We start from the raw sequence: 23,393 nt of genomic DNA, 5'->3' as shown, positions 1-23,393 counted from the left end.
CACTGTTGTAGATCAAAGTGAGGGAGTGCAACTCCCATCAATTCTCAGTCTTTCACCATCGACTATTCTGGCTAGGGTTAATAGGAGTTGCAGTTCATCAGCATCTGAGGTTGACATTCCCCATCTCTTTTGTACATCATTAAGCTGTGCACTCCTTTATGGATCTGCAGGACATTTAGTTTTCCCCCATTTGGATAGGGAAGTTCGCATTGCACAACAGAGTTTCAAGGTAAAACATATACTATTTTGTTTTTAAAAATATCCCTCTTGCCCCTATTTGGAAAATCTTCAGACTGGGGCTCCACAACACATCTAATATACGAAGCACCCCTAAACTGAAATATTTACGTGTTTAGGTCTTGGTCCCTCCATACTCTTTCAACCAACTGTTGGGTAATGCCTGTGTCCAGGATAAGGTTGTGAAGGAGAAAATTATCACCTTAAAGGAGAGAAAGAAAGATGAATGACTTCAAAGTAGAATCATGCTGATCAGATATCTGTGAAATGTATCCCACCCCATTTGAACTGTGGTCCTGGGGAACCTACCTCTTCTTCCATCCTGGTTTGCTTTCCTTCATTTTCCTTGGAAAACTCTTTTTTGACATCACTCACTAATGAGTGGCTATGGGGCCTGCAGAGCAAGTGTTTTGTTGACAGAGTTCAGAGGTTGTTGTGTGACCCTTACCATTGTACTACTCACCCATTCTGTTGATGTTTTTTGAAAATTTAACAAGACTCTTCCAGCAGATGGATACCTCAGATAGCGTATTTCTATATGTTCTAGATCTGCATTATTCCTTGCACCATCACTTGTGACTCTTCCTAGCACCACCCACTCTACCCTCTCAATACTGGAAGTCCACGAAGGCTGCTGGTAACTGACTAGCTCAGACCTATCACTCCTATTAATGCTTCAGTCATGGATTTTCATGTGTTTGCACTGATGTCTATTGTGTCAAAACCTGCTCTTACAAAAGGTACCTAACAATAGGGTGAATGAAGGTGTGAACGTGGGCTCCATCTTTTTATTTTCTCCAATTCTGTATTCCATATCCTGCATTTTGCATTCGATAGTCCTCTCCATCTTTGCATGTCAAGTTTTGCTTATTTAAGCTGTCCTTGAAGGACAGGCAAACTTTGGCATCACTATTATGCTTTGCTCTGCTGCCATCATGGAGGTAGGGAAGCAAGTAGGTACATGTCTTGTCTTTCACTTGTTGATAACACTGACAAGGCAGTAGACCCTAGGCCAATAGTTCTCAAATGCTGGCCACCTAGATATTTTGGACTTTAACTGCCAGAATCCCTGACTATTGGACATACTGGCTGGGGCTTCTGGGAAATGAAGCCTTCAACAGCTGGAGGGTGACAGGATGAAAACCACATGCCCCCAAGTGTTTAAGGCCACTTTTTTCAGTGCTGCCCTTTCAAGGGACAAATGTTGGCACCCTCCCTTCTCCATTTGTTTGCCCCATCCTACATAAGTCATGCTGAAAGGAACACTCTCCTCTCACCCTTGCTTGGTCCATGCAGTGGAGGAGGTGGTGGTATTATTGATGGAGACATGCTAAGAAATGTGTTTCTGATGGATGTGTGCAGAGGTAGATACCTAGAGTGCTTCCAGGTTTTTTTTTAAATACCTTTAAGAGTGAAACGAAGGAGCATTTGCTTCAGAAGGGCATGTTTGTTACAGGCAGGCTTGGAAGCGAATCTCTAGGTCATCTAATTTAAACCATCTCCCTCAGGTTGAACAAAAAAACGTGTCTTATCGCCCTATACAGACAGGCCAAAATAAAGCTGCTTTGGGATCACTTTGGAGGTATGCTGTTTAAATGATGCATACTTCCTAAGAGTCCAGAAGCTGCACCAAAGCTGCACTCCAGTCCTTAGGTGCGCTTTGGCACGGCTTCCTGGCTCTTAGGACACATGCATAATTTAAACAGCATACCTCCAAAGTGACCCAAAACAGTTTTATTTGGGCCTGTCTGTATGGGGCCTTATGGCACTTTCAATACTAAAAAGTTCTACTTGGCATAAACTTTGTGGACCTCAGACTTCTTCACCATACACCTGATGAAATGGGTTTGAATTCATGAAAGCTCTCTCTTTGTTGTTTTTGCTGTTGGAGATTAGTACTGCAACTCACACACCTTGAAATCCTTCTGGAATAAACTTTTTAACACCTAAAAGATTCCTAATACATTCCTATGCAAACTGTCTTTTAAAAAATTCCACTGAGGAAAGACATTCTATAGTCTTCCAAACTCATTTTCACAATTGAATCGATTTGTAGCTTGAAAAATTTACCCATGTTTAATAAATCCCTTGTGCTGTAATCTCACTCTTTCCCATGCTTTCCATGGGGAATGATATGTTTGCCTTGGTTTTGGTTCTCTCTCAGAAGCAGATGGGTTGCATATCTGTGGTGCTTCTGTGAAATGTAATAACATTGCTAGACCCAAAGAACATGAGTCTCATATGCATGTATGAGCTGACTCAATCCAACCAAGATGGGAGACTCCTGCACCTGCTGTCACATTGTGGTTTTGACAAGCAACGTTAATTAATGGCTGACTTTGCAATACTTTCCTGAGCTAAGCCCCATTGAACTTAATGCATCTTATGTCTGAAGTGATATGCACAAGGTTACACTGTGGATTTATTAATCTGGGTAGGTACTGGTAATCATTTATATTGGGTGGGCAAGTTGCAGCCTGATGTGATTGGACTGTTCTGCATTGACTATGTTGGTTAGGGATGATTAAGGGCCATAACAGACAGCCCATAAAAGATGCCTTCAGGGCATCATCAGAGCATGGTGTTTATATGCTGCACGCACTGATGATGCCCTGAAGCTGCTCAAAAGTTGGGTGGCGGTTCAGATGTGAGCAGCTTCAAGATGCTCCAGTGGTGTGGCATTTATATGCTGCATGCCACCAGAGCAGCTTGCAGCTGGTTTCAAACCACAGCAGAGCAGGAAAAGTCGGCTTTTTGCCAGCTGAAAAAGGAGTGGATCTTTTACGTTCCTTTTCTGGCCAGCTTCAAGGCGGATTTGGGCCCCGGCATGTGTTTCTTGCAGCCCCAATCCATCAGAAGGGGCAGCTTCAAGCCGCCCCTTCAAGACCATCTATTTCCCCACTAAGTTGTAGTTGAATAACTTCTGGAGTGCCACATTTTATCCACCTATTTTGTATTCTTTCAGGACAGGCAAACCGATACTGTTGTCATTTCTAGATACAGGATGCAGCAATAGCTCAAAGTGTATATGTGGTCTAAATCTGGGAGAGCAGGAATGGTTTTTGATCTTTAGGGACCATGTCCACTACTGTCTCCAATCTGTGCCCAAAAAGTCAAACTTTTTTTGGCTTCCACATGCCCTCTGAGAGGACAGTTTTGTAACCTTTTGCAAAAGTTTTTGGCCCAGGAAAAGCCTTTCTTCCTAACAGGAAGTGATTCTGACATTGACTTCTGAGATACTCCCTGTTTTTTAAAAAGGCCCTATAATAGCACTAGAATTCTTTTAGGATTTAAGAGGGGGCTCTGGGGGCTGCCTACAGGCCACACATTCACCAACTCTGGTCTAGACCAGGGATGGGTGTCTGTGGCCCTGCAGGTATTATTGGACTGAAACTCTCTTCAGCCCAATGAGCACAGCCAATGACAAGTTCTCATGGTAGATGCAATCCAACAACCTGTAGGCTCTCAATTTCCCACCCCAATATAAATAAACCAGTTTGAGCAAATATGAATGTGGTCCTATTTTATTTTAATCCATCTCTTTAAAAGGAGAAGTACTCTTATCCTTCTTAGTTTTCCCTGGGTTCTCTCACCCAAACAGTGCCTGTGTGAGTCTGTGTGTCCACTGCATGCCCCTGGGGTACTTACATTGCTTGGAGTCAGGTGTCACCTTTTCCATGAGGGCGATAAAGTTTTCCAGGAATTCAGTGTTGTTATCCGACAGGTTGAGGTCTTTGCAATATTCTCTGGGGTTACGATGAAAAGGTTTGTAGTTTGGAAGGATGAAAAAGTTTCGGTCAGTTTTCTTTCTCTCAGAATGGGTATAATCATGTATGCAATGTGGGTGAGCCAGTTACCAGAAATGTTGTTGCTGTGCCGAAGAACACATGCTGAATCATATCTGTTTATATATACCAGAAAAGGAATTTCAAACATGTCTATATACATGCCTGAGATAAGGAATTTGATATGTGGGTAGACTTACTTATTTGTATCAATATCCTTTCCTGTCAAGCAGCTGTAGGGATATGGTTTCCATTTTGATATAGGGGCAAAGGTATGCTGTGAGCTATGATATGTCAGTACCTACCTACACTTGTAATTTATTTGTACTGATGTCTTTAAATGTGTGTGTGTGTGTGACAGAGAGAGAGCAAGAGAGCAGAAGAGAGTAAGTGGGGGAAAGACACACATGTAGGGAACTGAAATTTCTCAAAACAGCTGTCTACACAAAACATCCTAGTGTGTCCTTCTGTCTGACAGATGCCAATTTTTATGCAAGTAACCAAGAAACATGGACTGCAGTGTGCTTAAAGGCAAGGTGATATCTGGTGTTTCTGTCACAGTTATTATGGCTTCCTTCAAGAACTAGAAGACTATAAAATTATATGGAGTCAATTTATGCAGGAGCATTGGGTAGTTTTGGGGCATTTATTGGCTTCATAAAAACACTGGCATTCACTCATTCCTGTACTTCACTGATATCATCAAACACCTTCTGAATGCACAGTTAGTTCCATCTAATGCACAGTCATCAGTACTGTGTGGAACCATACCATGATATTTGTTTTTTAATTGGGCAGGAATTGTGCTAGTCCTCTTTAGAATAATCAATAGATTAACTGGACTTTTTAGAGATTGTGCCTTAATTAAAGTAATGGAAAGAACTGCAGGAAAAGTAGATCTCTCTTGCTTCAAGCTGATCTTCTATTGTGAAGCTTGAGAGCAAGGATGGGGAATTGACAGGAGTTAAAGGCCAGTATCAACCTCTATAGACCAAATATATATCTTTATTTTTTTCCCTTCCAAATGCACAAAATTTGGAGGGGGCATGTGAAGCAGCCACCCTTCAGCCACTATCATTTTAGGCCAAGGAGAGACCCTTTGGTCCTAACAGGGTTTGTTTTGGAAAAGATTAGGGACTGAGGGGGTCCTACCAGTCATATAAAAAGCTGATGGGCCACACTTTCCCCACCCTTGCTCTGGAACATCCTATCTTCATCTATCTTTTAATACAACCTTTGTATATCAACCAATGAACATCCCAATTAGGAAAACCTCTCTCTTTATCAAGCCGATTAAGAAAATAATTATAGGATCTCAAATTAAACTTTTGGTTCTGCAGTTCTGTGGCAATGTTTTCTCCTCATCCACCTTTTTCTCTAGCCTTGGCCATAGATTTCCTTAATCCTTACTTCATTGGTCACAGAAAAACATGGGTGGGAAACTGGTAGCTCTCCAAATACCGCTGTATTAAAGTTACCTTTCATGCTGGAGGGGACCAGTGTGAGTTGGAGTTGAACAATGTGTTTGTTCCCTATGCAGAAAGTTGAAAGTGCATAGATGATGTTAATAAGAACCCCATTTACCCTACAAGTAGTGGCTAGTTCCGCTTAGTGGAGGATTGGATATGTCAAATATAAAATATAGAAGTGGATAAAATACTCCAACCAATGAAGCCACAGTAGTGGTTCATGATTTTTGATGTCATTCATATGACAAACCAATGGAAATTAGGCAACAGGGATACAGACAGGGGCACAGCTATGTGGGAGGGGGGGAATGAAGGCACTGCTCCTCTAAAATAAGAGTTGTACCCCTCATTAAATTTTCCTTCCATTCATGATAACATCAAATTTCTGACACTGCAGTAACTTAAAACTTCAGTTGAGAATTTAGAAGTAGAGTTTAGGCCTCCAAAGGAAAGGGGCAGGCAGAGTTATCAACGGGTACACGGACACAGAAAATATAAAGAGTTCTAGGAATGAGTGATTTTCGGTGTCACACTCCCTGTAATGCTCAAAATTCAAGGATGAAAGAAAATTTCACAGGGAGGCTGAATTCCTATTTTGGGGCAGGCAATGTCCCTGTCTTGCACCCTGCAGTTACATTTTTGATTTTGGGGAATAATATCCCTTTACTATCCCCTAAATGTTGTCATGGGGTGAAACAAACAGCCCCAAAGGGCCATCCTGGGACGGTGTGGGGACTGTATGGAGGTTGTAGCAGCTGCATGCATCTGGCCCCAATTTGGGCCACTGCCATGGTCCTCAACCAGCCCGCTGAAAAGAAGCAGATTTTTTTTCTGTTCCTTTTCAGGACATTTTTGAACTGTCTCTTTAGAAACGAGCCATGCCCAGGGCGGCTTCTGGAAGCATTTGCTGCATGCATCTTGTGACCCAACCTACCCCCAATGTGGCCCAAAGGTGGTCCATTTGGGCCATCTGTTTGAAGCCTCAGACATTTTTTGTTAGATTTTGTCCCCTAAAAATAACTATATACCCCCAATGAACAGAAGGATGCATAGCTATCTAAAAGCAAAATACGTACCTATAGTGCAAACTACACAAAGAAAGGTTAATAAATGCAGTTCTAAAGTTTGTTCACTAAGACTCTGCAGTTCCTTTGTCTTTCCAGGCTCACTTAAAGCAATCATTTCAAGGTTCCTTACTTTAATGTTTTTCTCACAGGGCAGTTACTTGCTTGTTTGCAATACAGAAAGAAAGATGGCAAATGCTTTAACAATGTCACCTTGTACCTTTCTGCATGTCTGAATATAACTTTATTTGATTCTCACAATAAAGAGTAACATAGGATTTAAGAGTTGAATAAAATACCCTGCCACACAAATGGATACCCATGCTGGGCCAATAAGAAATAAAAATTCAAAGAATTTAGGGTGGGGCAATACATTTGTTAGGACCAAGCAAAATATCACAAAATGTACAAGTTTTGAGTCATCCAAAACTCTTCATTAAACTAGGTGATACAAAACCAGGGAATGAAGGAATAACCAGAAGAGCCCAAATGTATGGCTAGCTGGTTGGGCGATGAAGGATTCAGACTCAAAATGGACCTTTGAAGACTGAATGTATTACTAATCACTGGCAGCTGTTCAATTATTAGATTACTACCACTAAGGGGTAGATTGAATGGATTAAGGGTGGAACTAAAAGTTGGTTTTGGAAACTAGTTTCCCCAAACATTTGGTAGACAGTCAATGTCTGGTGTGTGTGAGATATTTTTAATGGAGAACATCTAAAAGTTTGCCTCAGAAACCTCTCCCCTGCATTCATGTAACTCATCTCACTATACTTATATCTGGGGAAAACTGGGGCTTGGGAAGGAAAGTTAGAAGAGAAAAGACTGCAATGAAGAACAGGCTGATGGATCAGTGGACTGTTATACTTCCAACTACTGCTTATCTCCTGGAAATATATATCCCCAACTTCATGGCAGTTCATGGTTTACAGGTGACATGCATCCCTATCAATTTTTGTACCTCCTGGATCCCTGTTGCCATCACTGGCATCAAATTAGTCACCAGAGTAGTTGATGATAGCAAAAAAGACCTACTTTTCCTGTAAAACAAAGTGCACAATACCTGTATACCTTAGTTATAAGTGGAACTGCACCCCAGCAACCTCTTGGAAGCATGATCTTACGTGTAAACAATACACATAAGATGTGTATCTTGTAGAAGAAAAACTAAGGGGTATTCTTTTTGCTGCTGCTACAACACTTTCAGTAGTGGTGGCAGCAGGCAGCAGCCCAATAGTTCTGGAGGTAACAGTGTGCTCCCCTTCCATATGTTGAACATAGTTTTCCCCTGCAAAAAGCTACATGGATTAAGTGAGTGTAATAGCAGTGGAGCACACTAATCCATTGGGGAGGCAAACTTCATGAGAAACTATCAACTAGAAAACTGCAAATATATGTCTAGCTCTCTATTTTGTACAATACTTTCCAATTTGACTGAGCATCCAGGAGCACTTGTGAAGTGAGCAGAGAGAAGAGTAGGTTAAGCACATGGTGTATAGATTCTGAAGAGCTATGGTTGAGAGGAGCCCTTGAATTTGGAAGAAAGACTTCTCAACTTGCATGAATTTTCCACTGATAATGGGCATAGGACTTTCATGGTAAGCATCTTCTGTTTTGTATTAGAGGGATGAATGTACTTACCTGCCTCTTTATAGAAGAGGGAAAGAGGTGTTGGTCAAATGATATGACAAAGAAATTGAATAAATTGATTATCTAGTCTGTTTTTAACAATAAAAACACAGAGTTTTTGTTTCCTTCAAAATAACGGAGAGAGAGAAAAAAGTGAACCCTTAATAAATGCACATTTGTTATATTCACTCAGTGCTCAACTTTTCATATACTCTCTTTGCCAAACATGATACCTTCACTGGCTCCAGTCTCAGTCAAACTGAATAGTTAAACATGACTGTCATTATCCTTTACGGACAAAATCTTGAGTAAGACACCTGTCCTCATTCTGCATAATACTAAATTTTCAAAATAATTCTCCCCTTCGAGGAAGTTGGGGGAATAGAATAGGAAGGATTGGAGAAAGGAAGCATGAGAGAAAACATACAGAACATACAGAACATATCATGCCTGCTATTGGGCATGATCTGTATTTAGATGGATTGGCCAAGATTTTGACTTAGTACCTCTACTGACAAACCTTGCAGCTCAAAGCAATGAAGATGTACTTCAATTGGTGCTGTATCTTTATATGTTTACCGAGATCTGAATTGGACAACTGCAGCAGTGTCTAACTTGCAGTCCCTTCTTGGAAGTCAATCAGCTATGATAAACCTTACAAGAAGTTCTGCATCCATGGAGAATTTCTCTTAACTGATAAAATTACTGGCACAATGCTCCTAGTAGTACTGAGACATACTCAAAAAGAGTTTGAAAATACCATGCAACAACTCTGAATAAATATGCTTTAGAACTGCAGTACTCACTTTTTGCTAGAAAGTATGACAAAGAGGACTTCTAGACAGACTAGCTCTGCTAAACAAAAGGCACTGTGTTTTGTTATTAAATTTTTAAATGATGGATGAAATGGTGGGAATACCTGGGTGGTTAAGAATGGAAGGCAATATTATTTGAACCTGCCATAAAATTACATGAATAAGGCAGGGCAAATACAAGCTTCATCTGGAAGTTACCCAAAGATGATGAATATAAGGAAGCCTGCAGAATAAGTGCACACTGATTCCTAATCCACATGGGGAGGATCAATAGAGATTAGTTTTGATTGTATTGTACTTCTCCAAGGCAGGTATGACATACCTGTGTGGCATGAGCTGGATTCTAACATACACTCCTAAAGTTTTGTGCTCTAGTGTTTTGGGAAACACATCCTAGAAAATATTAAGTGTTACGTAACTACAACCTCTAACCTAGTCAACTCAGAAGATGCTACTGTATACTTCAATCAGTCTCAAACTCGATCCCTCTTTTACACAGCAATTAAAGGTGGAAGATTCTCTGTCCTCTTTTCATCCTGCTATTAACTGTTGCATTCAACTAACACTGTGAATCATTGGAAGAAGGTGTGTCAGTTTTATCTATGAAAGTGAGATCTATAATGTGCTTTAAACCCATTAAAGTATTGTAGTTGGCTCAATCAATTAAGTAACATGCTTTTCAGTGCCTAATAAAGACCAAGAAAATAGCAGTGTAGATCTATAGATAAACAGTGAACTCCACTTATATTCAATACTCGCTATGGATAGGCCTTTGTATTGGGCAGGAACATCTTGCAATCATGTACATGTCACAGATACCTCCAGGCGGCTGTTTATACTTCTCACCTGTCAAATTCTGGAAAATGAATTTACATCAATGCAATAGCACTTAAAATATGTTTGTATGAAGAGGTCAGACAAGATTCTGTGTTCACCTGCAAATGTTTGTAGTTACATTTTAGTAGAGGTAGCTGAGACGCAAGTCTTATTTTCTGCAATGTTATCCTCTTGATTTTCCATCCATATATTGCAAGTGCTCTTACATCCTGGCTACCCATATCATTTTGCTTCTCAAAGACCTGTTAGTTCACAACCACTGCATCCACCTATATATCTACACACATCTGTACAAATATATGTGCTTGCACACCCACAAATAAATCATTAGTGATATATGGTTTCTGAAAATTACTGTGGGCTCCTGTCCATATAAGTACTGATGAGCTATTATATAGTTGCATTAGCATGTTGTCTTTTATAATTAGTGTTGAAAGTTTAGCAGATAGTGCAGGTGGAACTGAAGAGTTCTTATATGAGCTGATCTGTTATGACCTGGTGGCACAGGAGTCTTGTCTGTTCTGAGATAGCAATAGAAAGAGACCAAGGTTAGACACTGGGTTGCAAGATTTGGGGGGGGGGGGCAGGTGGCCATTTTTAGTCTTCCCTTTTATATTATATAGAAGAAACCCAACCTCAAAGAAATGTACATTTCATTTAAGAAAACCTCACCGCTTGTAGTCTACATTTCAGTTTAAATGAAATTTTGAATGTTGATTTGGATCCTAAATATACAAAACGTACAATTTATTTGATATATGCTTACCACAGAAAGGGAAAGAAAGCTCTTCTCATCTATAGTTACTAAAGCAACCATTTTGACTGGTCTTCTCTTATTCTGGACAGAATGTATAAAATATTTGGTATAAGAGCATTGTGTCTTTAGGATGCAATCCTATAAACACTTGGGAATAAGACCCATAGGGCTTACTTCTAAATTGGCATGTATAGGATGGCAACATCAGAATAATACTGTAAATCGTACAGCTATAAAGGGGCATACATCTTGAAATGTCTACTTCTACACAGCTACTAAAAGGGCAGGGACTCTTTTCTATTTTTGCACCCGGACATCTTAACAGAGGAAGGTCCAATAGAAATTCATTGTTGCTGACTGACCACTGTAAATTTATTAAAAGCCAACTGTCCAATTATTTAATGGATTTTGGCAGACTTACATTGCCTCACAATATTTATTTATTTATAACATTTTAGACTCCCACTTTTTCATGCAAGGAGCTCACAACAGCTGTACACATGGTCCTCCCCATCTTGGCATCAGCTTTCCAATGCTGATTATGCTGAAATATATGGATAAATAACACTCAGTGAGCTTCACCAGTGAATAGGGAGCCCAAATGTAGCCTCAAGCGTTAACTACTATATTGCAATGGAGATATATATATAGATTAAAGTTTACAGGATACTCATTTAAAAAAAAAAAAATTCAATAGAGGAGTATTTCCCAAATTTTGGTCCTCCTTTTTTTTGGATTTCGACTCACAGAAGTGCTAACCCATTTGGCCAATAATCAGGAATTCTGGGAGCTGAAGTCCAACACATCTGGAGGGCTGAATTGTGGGAACCACTGCAACAGAGTTTTTTCTCATTACAGCGGAATTTCTTATGACTCCCAATAGGCTGATAGCAATGCTATATCTTTTTGAACTCTATGCATTTTGAAAATAATTTCTACACAACCCAGTGGCTTTCTTAAAAATCAGGAATATTTCCCATAAAAAGTGGGAGTTTTTTAAGCTGTCAGCATTTGTAATGTATATTTGTGAAATTTGTATTTGTGAAATTCCAAAATGTGAATGGAAATGATTTTAATATCATCCTGGTGTTAAAAAATGCTTTATTTAAAGAATCAGGGATCAGAAAGAACAGTGGAGAATAGATACCTCATGTCAATTAGACAGAGTAATGGAATATTTGGTGTAAACAACTCTGTAGTTGGAAAATATAACCTAGAAGTAGTCCAAGGAAATCTATATAGTGCTGTAAATGTTTTTCCTGTCTTGTAAAGACTGAATTTTGACTAAACATTTTGTTTTTCAGATTTAACTAATATGATGGCATGAGCTCAACATGATCCAAACATATCTGTCTCATTTTTTTTGCACACGGATTTTCAGAAACTATACCTATATATGTATGTGTACATATATATCTCATACGCAGGCATACATATATATTTTATAGATATACACACTCTTCTTATGTAGGTGAGTGAACAGAAGGCGGGACCACTGCGCTGCCAACCACAGAGGTGTCTCAACAAGGTGCAGGTGGCAGCTGTAGTCTCAAGAGTGGCACACAGGCAGACGACAAGACACAAAAAGAAGAAGAAGAAGAAAATGACGAAGACTTTGTCACAATGAAGAGGTGTCAGCTCTAAGAGAGGTGGGAGTGATGGAGTAGAATATTTAAAGGTGTGGCAGGGATGCAGAGGGGAAGGGAACTGAATCAGTCCTGGGGATCAGTGTTGGGGAGGAGAGTGGTTGAATGGACACCTCAGCAAGCTCACACGCAAAGCTACCTTGGAGCAATGAACACATGTCCCTCGGACTCAAAGCTGTTTGGCAGCAGGTATTCAAAATCTGCAACAGAAAGGTAACGTTATCCGGCGGGGGTTTGAAATGAGGGAAGGCGAAGAAGGTTTCAGTCTCAGAATGTCACAGAAGAAGAAAAAGAGAGAATGGGGTCGGAGTGGGGAACAGAGAGACTGAGAGTGAGAAAGAGAGAGAATAGACAGGAGTCAACAAAAGAGGCAAAACAACTGACTAATTTGAACAAGAGAGAAAGGAGAATATTCTTTGGTAACTAGCATTGTACAAGAAGGAAAGTTATAGCCAATATGTTGCCAACGTTTGGAGAATTTTGATATTTCATTGTATTTTTTAAAAAAATACATTATATTGTTTGAAATTAATTATATTTGATCAATTGTCTGTGTATCACTTTGGGACTCTGTAGTTGCATATGCACACATATATATCCTTATACTTATATATGTATGTTCAGAAGTCATATGGGCATCTCTCTCTTATTACGATGTTAACAAAGAAAAGAAATCACATGCTCTGCTCATACGGAAAGAGAATTACTAAAACAATATATTCTAATAAAAATTATTTTCAGGCATCAACATGGCCAAACCAGGGTCCTTTATGAAGACAGTCCAACCAAAGACTTACCCATTGGATAGAGGTAACATGCAATGCATTGTAGAGTGTGCAGCAGCTGCCTTCTGGCTGACAGCGGTCTTGAAGCACTGCAACAGCCATCCCTCCTTTGCCTGAATATGAAACAGACCCTTCCAGATTTCACAGGAGAAACCAAATGATAACCAAAACAAAGATGGACCACTTCTTGTGCTCTTCTATAAGCCAAAAGATTTTTATTTCCTTACCCTTCTCTCAGTTTCTGGGATGTGCCTATCTGGCTGAGTGACATAGCCTTGATTTGAATGATCGTCTTGGTAAGGACATGAGAGATTGCCTTCCTTGTGGCTGCTCCCAAGTTGTGAAACTCCCTTCCCCCAGTTGGCCTCCTTCCTGCTGTCTTTCCGCTGGTAGGTAAAGACCTTTTTATTTAAGGATGCATTTGGGTTTTTACTATGTTGCAGCACATAGAGCTTTTGGGAGAAAGAAGAGATATAAATCGATTAAATAAATACATAATGGTGTAGTGTTTGTATTTTATTGTGTTTTAAATGTCTTTTTAATGCCGTTTTTCTAACTTTAAAATCAAAGTTAGTTTAATTGTAATTTAACTGTATTGTATTTTAATTGTATTGTATTTTTAAAATACTGTATGCCACCTTGAATCTTGTGCTAACAGAAAGGTGAGATATAAAATAAATAAATAGTTGGAAGTGCAAACATGACACATATCATGTTATGTACACTCAACACCAGCATGTTCAAAAAGTCCTCAGTTGTATTGGTACAGCTAAAAAAAACCCCACCATTCCACAGCCTTCCAAGGAAGCCATCACATTATTCTAATGTTTTAGAAAATGAAAAATATATGCTTTCATCCTTCTTCTTTTTTGAGAACTGAGCTGGATAATAATCAGTGAAGTGCTAGCATGGTAAATTTCACCTTAAAAAGAAATGAACTGGTGAATTTGACTAGTGACATTTTGCTAGGTGTTACTATGTTCTGCAGGATTCAGTCTATTTAAGTCTAATTAAATAGTTTAACAGTTAGAACAGTTTTGAATTTTTGTGGCTCCCCATTTTCCAGAACTCATGTAAGTATGAACAATAGTGAATGAAAACACCAGTATCACCAATCTGTGGTTGACCATAATGCTGGCGAAGTAGAAGGGAGTGTATATTCCCCACATTTTAAAATTGCATATCTCTGTTTTATTATGCAATTCTATGCCTGGTTATTCAGAAGTAGATAGGATTGCAATATTAATCTGGAAGCCACTCTCTGGGCCCTTTTAGAGCAAATGCAAGATTTAAAAAAATATAATTAAAATGTAATGCCTTGTGCTAGCCTTTCTCCTGCCAAAAGAACCATGCTAAAAGAAGCAAGTGCCTTGACAAATCTGATCCTTAAGAGAAGGTACACTGTCATCTAGAATTGGTACATCCCATATAGATCAAGGGACCTGCCCTTATAACAGCACTTTTATCTTGGTTTGGATTGAGCTTCATCTTCATCCAGTCCATTACTCTTGCATCCATTCATGGAGGAAAGTGCTGCAAGGGATGCCGAAGAAAAGAAGAGCTGAGTGTCATCAACATACTGATGGCACTGTGCACCAAAACCTGAAATGACCTCCACCATATAGTTTCATGTAGTTCTTAACAATGATGGGAAACAAAATGAGAGTCTACTAGGCCAGTTCTCACAAGGAACAGATGTAAACTCCAAGAACCTATCTCTGAGGTTATCCTGTGAGAAAATGCAGATCAATTTTCTCAGCTTTTAACTCACACAGATGATCTTATATCTGCAGCTTGACAGAAAACACATGGCAGCATACTTACTGCTATTAACAGCTGCTGAGACATCTAGTAGAATCAATCAAGCCAGTGTTCCCTTTTTCCTGGTATAGGTCATCTGCTAAAAAATCAAATCAGCTTCTGTGCTGAACTGAATCCAACCTGCAACCAAACTAAAACTGAGCGAGACATTCTGTTTTATCCTGAAATACCTGATATCAACTGATTTGCTACTGTTTGCTTGATTAGCTTTGGCAAGAATGACAACTTTATGGGGAGAGGTTGCTTTGCTTATTCAGAAAGTCACAAGCAGGGAAGAGTGACATTTCATCTAGAGTTGAAAAAAAAAACCCATCAGTCATCGTGATCTACAGTCTAAGGACCTCAATTTCAGGAGGCAGTAATTAGCCACATATTTGCCAGGCCTTTTGTTAACCAAAGGATCAAATTAGTAATTGCAAGTTTTAAAACTCAACTGTATTTCCCCAATATGAGAAGACTGAAACTATGGTTTTAGAATGATTGTTCCTTGCAATTTCAAACCCTAATTCAACAGAACATCCTTTTAATAAAAAATAGTTTAGATATTTGTCTTGACAGACCAGCCAAAAATGGCCAGAGAGCAATCCTGTGGGCAAGCTATGGGAGGTTCTACATCAGTGGTTCCCAACCTTCCTAATGCCGCGACCCCTTAATACAGTTCCTCATGTTGTGGTGACCCAAACCCATGAAATTATTTTCATTGCTACTTCATAACTGTAATTAAATAGGTGTTTTCCAATGGTCTTAGGCGACCCCCATGAAAGGGTCATTTGACCCCCAAAGGGGTCCCGACCCACAGGTTGGGAACCACTGTTCTACATCAAGGATACTTGAGTAATTGTACTGCTAGTTATTTTTTCTTAAAAAAAACTAATGAGAAACTATATGGTTCTATTATAGATACTATTCCCAAAATTGAATTCAATGAATATGAATAATTCTTTGTGAAGTATCAAGCAAAACTATCACATTATGCTACACCACAATTTCTAGCCCCAGATAAATGGAAACTGGAATGATGCATTCCCTTTGCCATTCTGAAAAGCTCAGCTGGTTGATGCAATAGGGAAGACCTAAGAAGGTACTGATACCATCCATGCTACAGAATACACTTTCACATAGCGGTTTTGCTAGAGTGATAATGATTTTTTTTACACTTATGCTTTAGCCATTATTTTTCTGCCACAGTAACCATGGGAAAGTTAGGATCACTGGTAAGAAAGAAAGGCCACCTGAGAACTATTGCTTCTACTTCCCAAGTTAACTTCTTATTTGAGAATTCCACGAGGTCTTCAAAAGGATAGGCACAGGAGGCTGCCAAATGTTGTTTGGTGCTCCAGAAAAACTTGAATGCATTAGTCATTTCAATGGGTGACCATCCTAACTGGTCCTTCACCCCTGCTGAGGCTTATTAGGTACCATGATTTAATCAATAACAAGGGGATGAGAAGTTGTCCACAACAAAGAAATAACTGCCCACACTACCAATCCAACACAGTCCACTAGATCCAATACTTCAAATACGATTGACCTCAAAGGGGCGGGATATAAAAATTTTTTTATTATTATTATTTATTATACCTGGCTCAAATTTTGGGCCTTGGTATAATATTGAAATATTGAAATGCCCAGAATGAAAGGATTGGAGGTTCTCCACACTATACCTGATCCCAGTCTCTCAGCTCATTCAAGAGGCAGTTAATCATTATATCTGTGGAATACTTATCCCCTCCCAATCCTTTACTCAAAATGGGCTGTAGCTTGAAATGGCTATCTGGTAATGGAGATCAAATTCCAATGGACAACAGCAGTCCCTCCTCTTCATCCAAAGCAGACTTTGGAAAAGATGGGGGGGGGGGTTGTACTGCAACTCCTAGAAATTGCTAGTCACCATGGCCATTCCTTAGGAGTGAAGAGTAGAGCTCAGGGGATGAGGACTTGCCTGAATTTGTCTAATTCTTTCTTTCACTAATTCTTCTGTGCACTGCCAAATCCACAAGCATCAACTTCTGCCAGTCGTATCTGAGCTCTAATCCTCAGATCCCCACAGCACAGCAGCCGTTAGCAATAATTAATTAACACTCTAGATTTGGCAGCAGGACAGTGACAGCTATGAAGAACGCAAATTAATTGCACATCAGAATTTACTCTTAAATTAGCAGCTTAACTATTTTTTTCTAAGGGATATAACATTATGTCAAGTGAGGATCAAAAATGTACAACACAACCCCATTCTTATTAAAGTGAAAGAAATCATTTATATTACCAAGGGCTAAACAAAACTGTTACTTTCAAGTGAATCAATGATATTTACATGAGTAATGAATTAATGAGTTCCATTAATTCAATGGGTTACTCTTGTTGAAATTAATATCTGGATTTAGCCCAAGGTGAGGAATGTATAGCTCTCCAGATATTGTTGAACTGTATCTTCCAAAAAACTTCTAGCCAGCAATAGCCAAGAGATGAAGAACGCTGAGAGGTGCAGTCCAGCAACATCTGCTTGCTCTCATGGTTTTACTTGTCCCCCAGTTTAGCACCAGGATGGAATATATCCCACTCTCACTGGATAACATTTAGCATGATATAAAGGACTCATTTTATTCTATGAGTAAGTGACATCCACAGTCATAGGAGTCACTCACTTGGTCCAAAACAATATACAGACTATGTTCACTCAGAATTCCAGATGAGTGTCTCAAAGGGCTGATCTTCTTTGGTTAAACTCTTTCAGTGGCAGTTGACTGGCAGCACAGACATTTAATTTTAAGTGACCTGTTCCAGACATGGATTAAACTGCCCTGGAGCACTTGTTGACTCTTCCTGGTAAAGCACAGCAGTGGAGCCAAATGGACACTCATCCTAGATGACCTGCTGTTGCCTTCATCTATGGGACCAGAACAGAGGTGTAAGCCCCATGGATGGCAATCTGGGGGTGGGTAGTATCTCCACCTTGCTCTCCTGCTGTCACAGTCTGGTGACTTTCCACCAAGCTTTAACCCCCGACCCCCAACAGGGCAGAGGGGGTGAAATGCTAGTCTGTTCACCCAGGAGTATCATGCCCCATTTGCTTCTTGTGCAATCAGAGCCATATGAAAACAGCACAGTGTTTTTATACCACTTCTATCAAGAGGCACTGAAATGCTCAAGGCCTTCAATGGGGCTGTTAATGGTCCCAAGTTAATAGCATCTTTGTGTGCAGCCACCTGGAGACTAAAGAAGCAATGTCACAGGCACATCCTCCATATACTGAGTTCAGTTGCCAACATCCTTCATCATACATAAACGCCAGTATAGAGAGGTAGTATGGGAGCCAGTTTTTGACTGTGCTACAAGTGAAATGTGTTAACTCTGCCAGAAAATTCAGTTTTTCAATTAGGAAAACCCTGACTTTGTTATTGCCATCACCACAGGGGTGAACAGGAACATTTAGAGGAGGAGGCGCAAAGTGTGGTTCGCCACATGTTTGAGTTCAACTGCCATTCACCTAGGCTGTGTTGCCTAGGGATGATAGGAACAGTAGTCCAAGCCTGGAGCAAAAAGATAACAGCTCAGCAAATATTTTAACCAGGTGATGCTGAGTTGTCTTAAATAGCTTTCTAGCACTCGTATTTAGTTCTGTGCATGAAACTGTAGGAATCTGATTTAACACTTTATTTTTATATCTTCTTCCTAGTGAATTGTATTACCATTTTAGCTCTTCATTCAGCACTCTGCATACCTTTTGGAGTTATGCTACATGACTCACCCTTGGTGTTAAAGCGAGAGAGAGACAGAGACAGAGAGAGAGAGCAGGAGAGAGAAAAAGACAGAGAGATGGATAGCTGTTGCAGGCTTTCCTCTGAAGGACACCCACTCACTTTTAAGGACAGTTCCAACCACCTCACCACAGTTCTATTTTTGTGTTAGCTGCAAATTGTCCCTTTGGGTATATCAATATAAACAGACTGATTATGAGACCACTAGGATGCCTTTCCTTCCCCCACCAAGGTCTCCCACAATGCATTGCAAGACACATGTGGCCCTTTGTCAGGGCTGCACAGCCATAGGTTGGACTGTTGTTTTTGAACAGGACTGTAAGGCAGGGTCTGGATACAAGCCAATGAAAGGAGGAAGAGGAAAGGGTACAAAAACACTAAAGTAATTATTCCATCAGCATTGCCATTACAGGGTTACTGGGAGCAGGCAGCTCAATGCTGATAGAACAGGGCTGAGGACATCAGACAGAAAACCCTAGTGTTTGAGATCAGGTTTCTGCTGGTAACTCTTTAATGTCGTAATGTGTAGCTGATGTACTGATGGGAGCCTCTTCTTTTCTCCATGTGTGTTTAGGAGAGTTATGTACTACTTATGCCTGTTGCCTGCATAATGCTCACAGATGGTTAAGCTGTGAAACCCTTGTAAGCCAGGTAAGATAATTAGTATAGACAATAATGTCTGTTATGAGAATGCCTCAGTGATTCTTGGCTCAGTGGACCAGACTCTGAGAACACATGCATCTCATGGCAGGCAGGAATGATAGGGAAGGTAAGCCACATAGTTCTTATCTAGAGATGTCTCTCCATTTCAGATTCATTTGTCTTTAACAGTTCACAGTCTAATAAAAAGTTTCTCTTTATTGTCATTTTGTGTTTCATAGCATTTGGTGCTAATTAATCACATGAACTCTGCTGTTTCTGGCCATCTTAAATGTCAGTTTTATATGGGTACTGACTAAGGAGACCTTGAATCATGGGAATAACTGAGATTTACAATAATAGCTTACATATGCCTTGGACTACTGTAGACTGTAGTGGTCTTATACTTGGGCCATTCTGCCCTGGTTTAATATCTTCTCCTGCCATTGTCATTATTTTGGTTTTCCTACTGATGAGGGACCTTTACAAACTCTTTTCCTTCTCAGTTCATGTCAAAGCTGGCAGAAGGGCTACAGCAGATGTTACAAATTATTTGCTAACACAGAACCCTAATGATACGAGTGGGACAATATAGCTGCATTTGCCTCAGTGTAAACTTAGGAGAACAATTTGCCCCAGGAAGTGGGCTTTGAAATTCAGCTATGGAAAACCTCTGAGACTCAGAAAGGCATTTGTAAGGATATTAATACTTGAAGTGTGTATGTGTGTGACCAGCACTTTCAAATTCTATTTTACATTTAGTTTGAAGTGCAGTTCTCACACACACAAAGAAAGTAGGAGGAAACAGACATCTATGACAAGCCATTGTCTATTCACAGTGGGCACCTTTTGACTCTCTGTTTCAATATAGAGGATATAAACCAGTTCCAATATAGCTGCCCCATAAATCTGTGGGACTGGATTCTGAAGGCACTGGACTGAACTTCTTATGAATTGGGAGAAAATACAAGGCCAAATTTCAGTAAATTATCTTGTTGTTATGACCACTAAGGAATTACTGGGAAGCTCAAGTATTTAGTAAATGATAAGGACCTGTTGCTGACATGAGTTTTTGTAATGAAGACCATGGTAGAGGTTATGAGTCTTTGGGAAAACCTTCGACATGTATGCACTGTGGACTCTCTGAGATTTCTTTCTTTTTTCAGTCAGTCCACCCACCTCTAGAAGCCTGTTTCTTGCAGAAGTGATACTGGACTCTTATATCCAACCACTTCAGAGTCTGAAGGTCTCTACACAGCCCTGTCCCATTCAGGTTGAGCTGTCTTCAAGAGGAAGGTAAGCACAGGAATAAGGATAGGGGAAGAAGATTTGTAGGAAAAGTGTGAGACAGGGAAGGAAAAAGGAAGAAAGGTTGGAGGGAGGTATTTTTGCAGGGCGGTAGAAGAGCAGGATATTAAACTAGCTACAAAAAACCTTAATTGAATTCAAACATAACAATTCCATATGAAATTGGCTCGTCTTTAACGATACCGGATTGAGTCTCTGAGCAATGCACAGGGAAGGAGTGGGTAGATCAGTAGTGGTGAAGCTATTATGAACATAACAAGACATGTTGCTTTCAAATAAAGGGTGAAAGAGTTTGAGGGAAGGCAGTGGAGGAGGAGAGAAGGAGGGGAAGGTACAGTTTGGTGGTGATTTGCAAGGTTAGGCGTGGCAAACGGGCAAGGTAATGGGCAAGCAGGCCGGGTGGGTGGTAAGGGGGAGCGGTGAAGGTTTGGAGTGAGGGGTCGGGGTATTGGATACAGGTGGGGAGAAGGGGGTGGCGGAAGGGTAGTGGTCTAAGACTGAAAATACTTGCCCTTCAATTTGCTTGGTACTGTGTGAATCCATCAGAGAGAGAAAGCAAGAAAAAACAAACAAAAAACAGAAAACAAAAAAGGGGGGTTGGGTGGAAAGGGGAAGGGGGTACAAACAATATTTTATTCAATTGCTGTTTGAATAAAAATATTGTGTATCATAATCATACTGAAAGGAAACCTCTTGCAAAAAACGACATGAAAAAGAAACAAAATAATAATAATAAAAGTACCAATAAAAAGGCCACAGTAACAGAACAATAAAAATGTATAGATATAACTAGATATATAGATATATATATTATATAACCAACATAAAAAATGAAATCCAGTAGCAAACAGTTTGCAACAGTCTTGATATAGAAATGTTCTTACTGAGTTAGCAGACCATGCAAAACTCAAGAGTAACAAAGGACACACACCAAGATAGAGACAGAAGGAAAGGAAACAAAGGTACAGGGGAGAGGAGGCTGTACTTGGCCTGATTTTATAATATGTGAAGTGTAGTAGGGGGAGCCCCTTGTCTTTAGTCCAAAGAACTAGGGGGCAGAGAAAACCTAGAAGCAACCTCAGGGGAGGAGAAAGATTAGCTTTATTTTCTTCTAAGGTTTGGCTTCTGTTTTCTGTTTTTGTTTTTTGTTGCAAATAAAGCAGAAGAGTTCAGGTCAGGCCTTGACTATTTTCTTATTTTGCTTTGGGAAAACTGATATTTTATGTAGGTTTCAACACTATTAAAAACAAGTACCTGTCAGTGACTTCCTGAAGAGGAAAAGCAGATTGAGCAGTAGTGGCTTTCTTCACAATGTTCTGGGATGCCCAGTAGTGGCAGCCGTGTTGAGGAGGAAGATGTTACATTGGACACATATATGTGGGAATCTTGCATGCCAGAGAAAAGGATTGCAGAGCATCCACCCCTCTTATGTAGTAACTTTTTGTGTGCATGAAGGATATGATAATAATTTGTTCATAAATGTATTTTTAAAGGATGGTACCATATGCATAGCCAGAGAGTCAGTGTGGTGTAGTGGTTTGAGTGATGGACTAGCACACTGAGAGACCAGGGTTCGAATCCCTTCTCAGCCATGGAAACTTACTGGGTGTAGTCATGCTTTCTCAGCCTCAGCATAAGGCAAAGGCAAAATTCCTCTGAACAAATTCTGCTCATGTTAACCTTAGGGTTGCCATACATCAGATGTGACTTGAAGACACATGACCACAGTAAACTATATGCATCTTCAAAATATTTGAGTTAGCTAGAACCTACACTTTGAGTTTTATATATTCCAGGATCCAAGATTGTCTTTGTTTTGTGATGTTCTTCAGAAAGAAATGATTATCAATAAAGCATGAAAATCTGAATTAGTAATGTATAGCTCCCTCAATATGTGTCATAGTGCAGTATTGTGTATTTCAACTTAGAAATAAGTTCCACTGAGCTCGGTGAGACTTTCAAGTAATGAGAATAATGGTATCTAGGTAATTTAATTTATAATGGTTAATTTAACAAGTTATTGCTAAAACAGCATCATTTGAGTGCTGAGTAATCTATTGAGGATGATCTGCTCTGTGGATGAAAGTCTGAGTAACTACAAGTCTCAAGAAATTCAGTGCTCTCTGCCTAACAAAGGAGCTTGCAGCCTCACAACAGTGGAGGCAACTTGGATTTCAAGAGGAGCATCTCTTTTTGTCTTGCTTTTTCTTGGAATACACACATGGCCAGAATGAAGAGGGGCCTGCCTGCATGAATGCCCCTCCAATACCACCTGAACTGAGAACAGCCACATCTTGACAAAATGCAGGCTGGTGACTAACATTGTGATACCCCCCCCCCCCCCCCCGTATGATTTTTAACATCTTTGCCTGATGAATAAGCAAGTGAAGTTTGAAAGCTTGCAACATGTATTTTGTACATTTTCATTGGCTCAATAAATGTATCACTGGTTTGTGGATTTTGGATGTTATTGTACAAGTATTATTGTGTATGTATGGAATAAGGGGCTCACAAAAGGTGAGGGAAAGGGAAAAAGATTGAGAGAAAGACAAAAGAGAGAGAAAGAGAAGGAAAGGGACATATTACAGAGACAGAGGGGGTAAACACAGGAAGAAAAAGAGAGAGAGCCAGGATCACCCACAGCAGGATGTTAGAGACTCCCTGGGAAGTCCCTCAGACCCTGTGATGAGGGAGCAGAGCCCAGGGTCACACACAAGGGGAGGCTAACACACAAGTACACAGAGGTCAACTGTAAATTAGTTAGGAAAAAGCAAACAAACAAAATCAAAACTTAAAGAAAAATAATAATGGTTTAAAAAATATAAAAACAAAAGAAAACA

The 23,393-nt window shown here is 39.9% G+C and overlaps 1 protein-coding gene across 2 annotated transcripts in view; it reads right to left on the bottom strand.

Moving 5' to 3' along the window:
- Window positions 1-23,393, bottom strand: part of CACNA2D2 (calcium voltage-gated channel auxiliary subunit alpha2delta 2) — an 823,310-nt gene that overhangs the window by 44,543 nt on the left and 755,374 nt on the right. The window contains exons 23-26 of one of the 2 annotated variants that reach the window (XM_089525311.1): window positions 21,065-21,082; window positions 12,382-12,442; window positions 3,886-3,983; window positions 349-439 (exon numbers count right to left, since the gene is read on the bottom strand). In XM_089525311.1, the coding sequence (XP_089381437.1) occupies window positions 349-439; window positions 3,886-3,983; window positions 12,382-12,442; window positions 21,065-21,082 (268 nt within the window). The remainder of the gene's footprint in view (window positions 1-348; window positions 440-3,885; window positions 3,984-12,381; window positions 12,443-21,064; window positions 21,083-23,393) is intronic. The other variant, XM_089525321.1, reaches the window with a different exon arrangement.

The sequence above is a fragment of the Sceloporus occidentalis genome, unplaced genomic scaffold, assembly GCF_023333645.1.
Source record: "Sceloporus occidentalis isolate IW3139 unplaced genomic scaffold, rSceOcc1.0.p SCAF_1, whole genome shotgun sequence".
Lineage (NCBI taxonomy): Eukaryota > Metazoa > Chordata > Lepidosauria > Squamata > Phrynosomatidae > Sceloporus > Sceloporus occidentalis.
The sequence above is the reverse complement of the archived record's forward strand: the minus strand, read 5'-3'. Positions and strand labels throughout refer to the sequence as shown.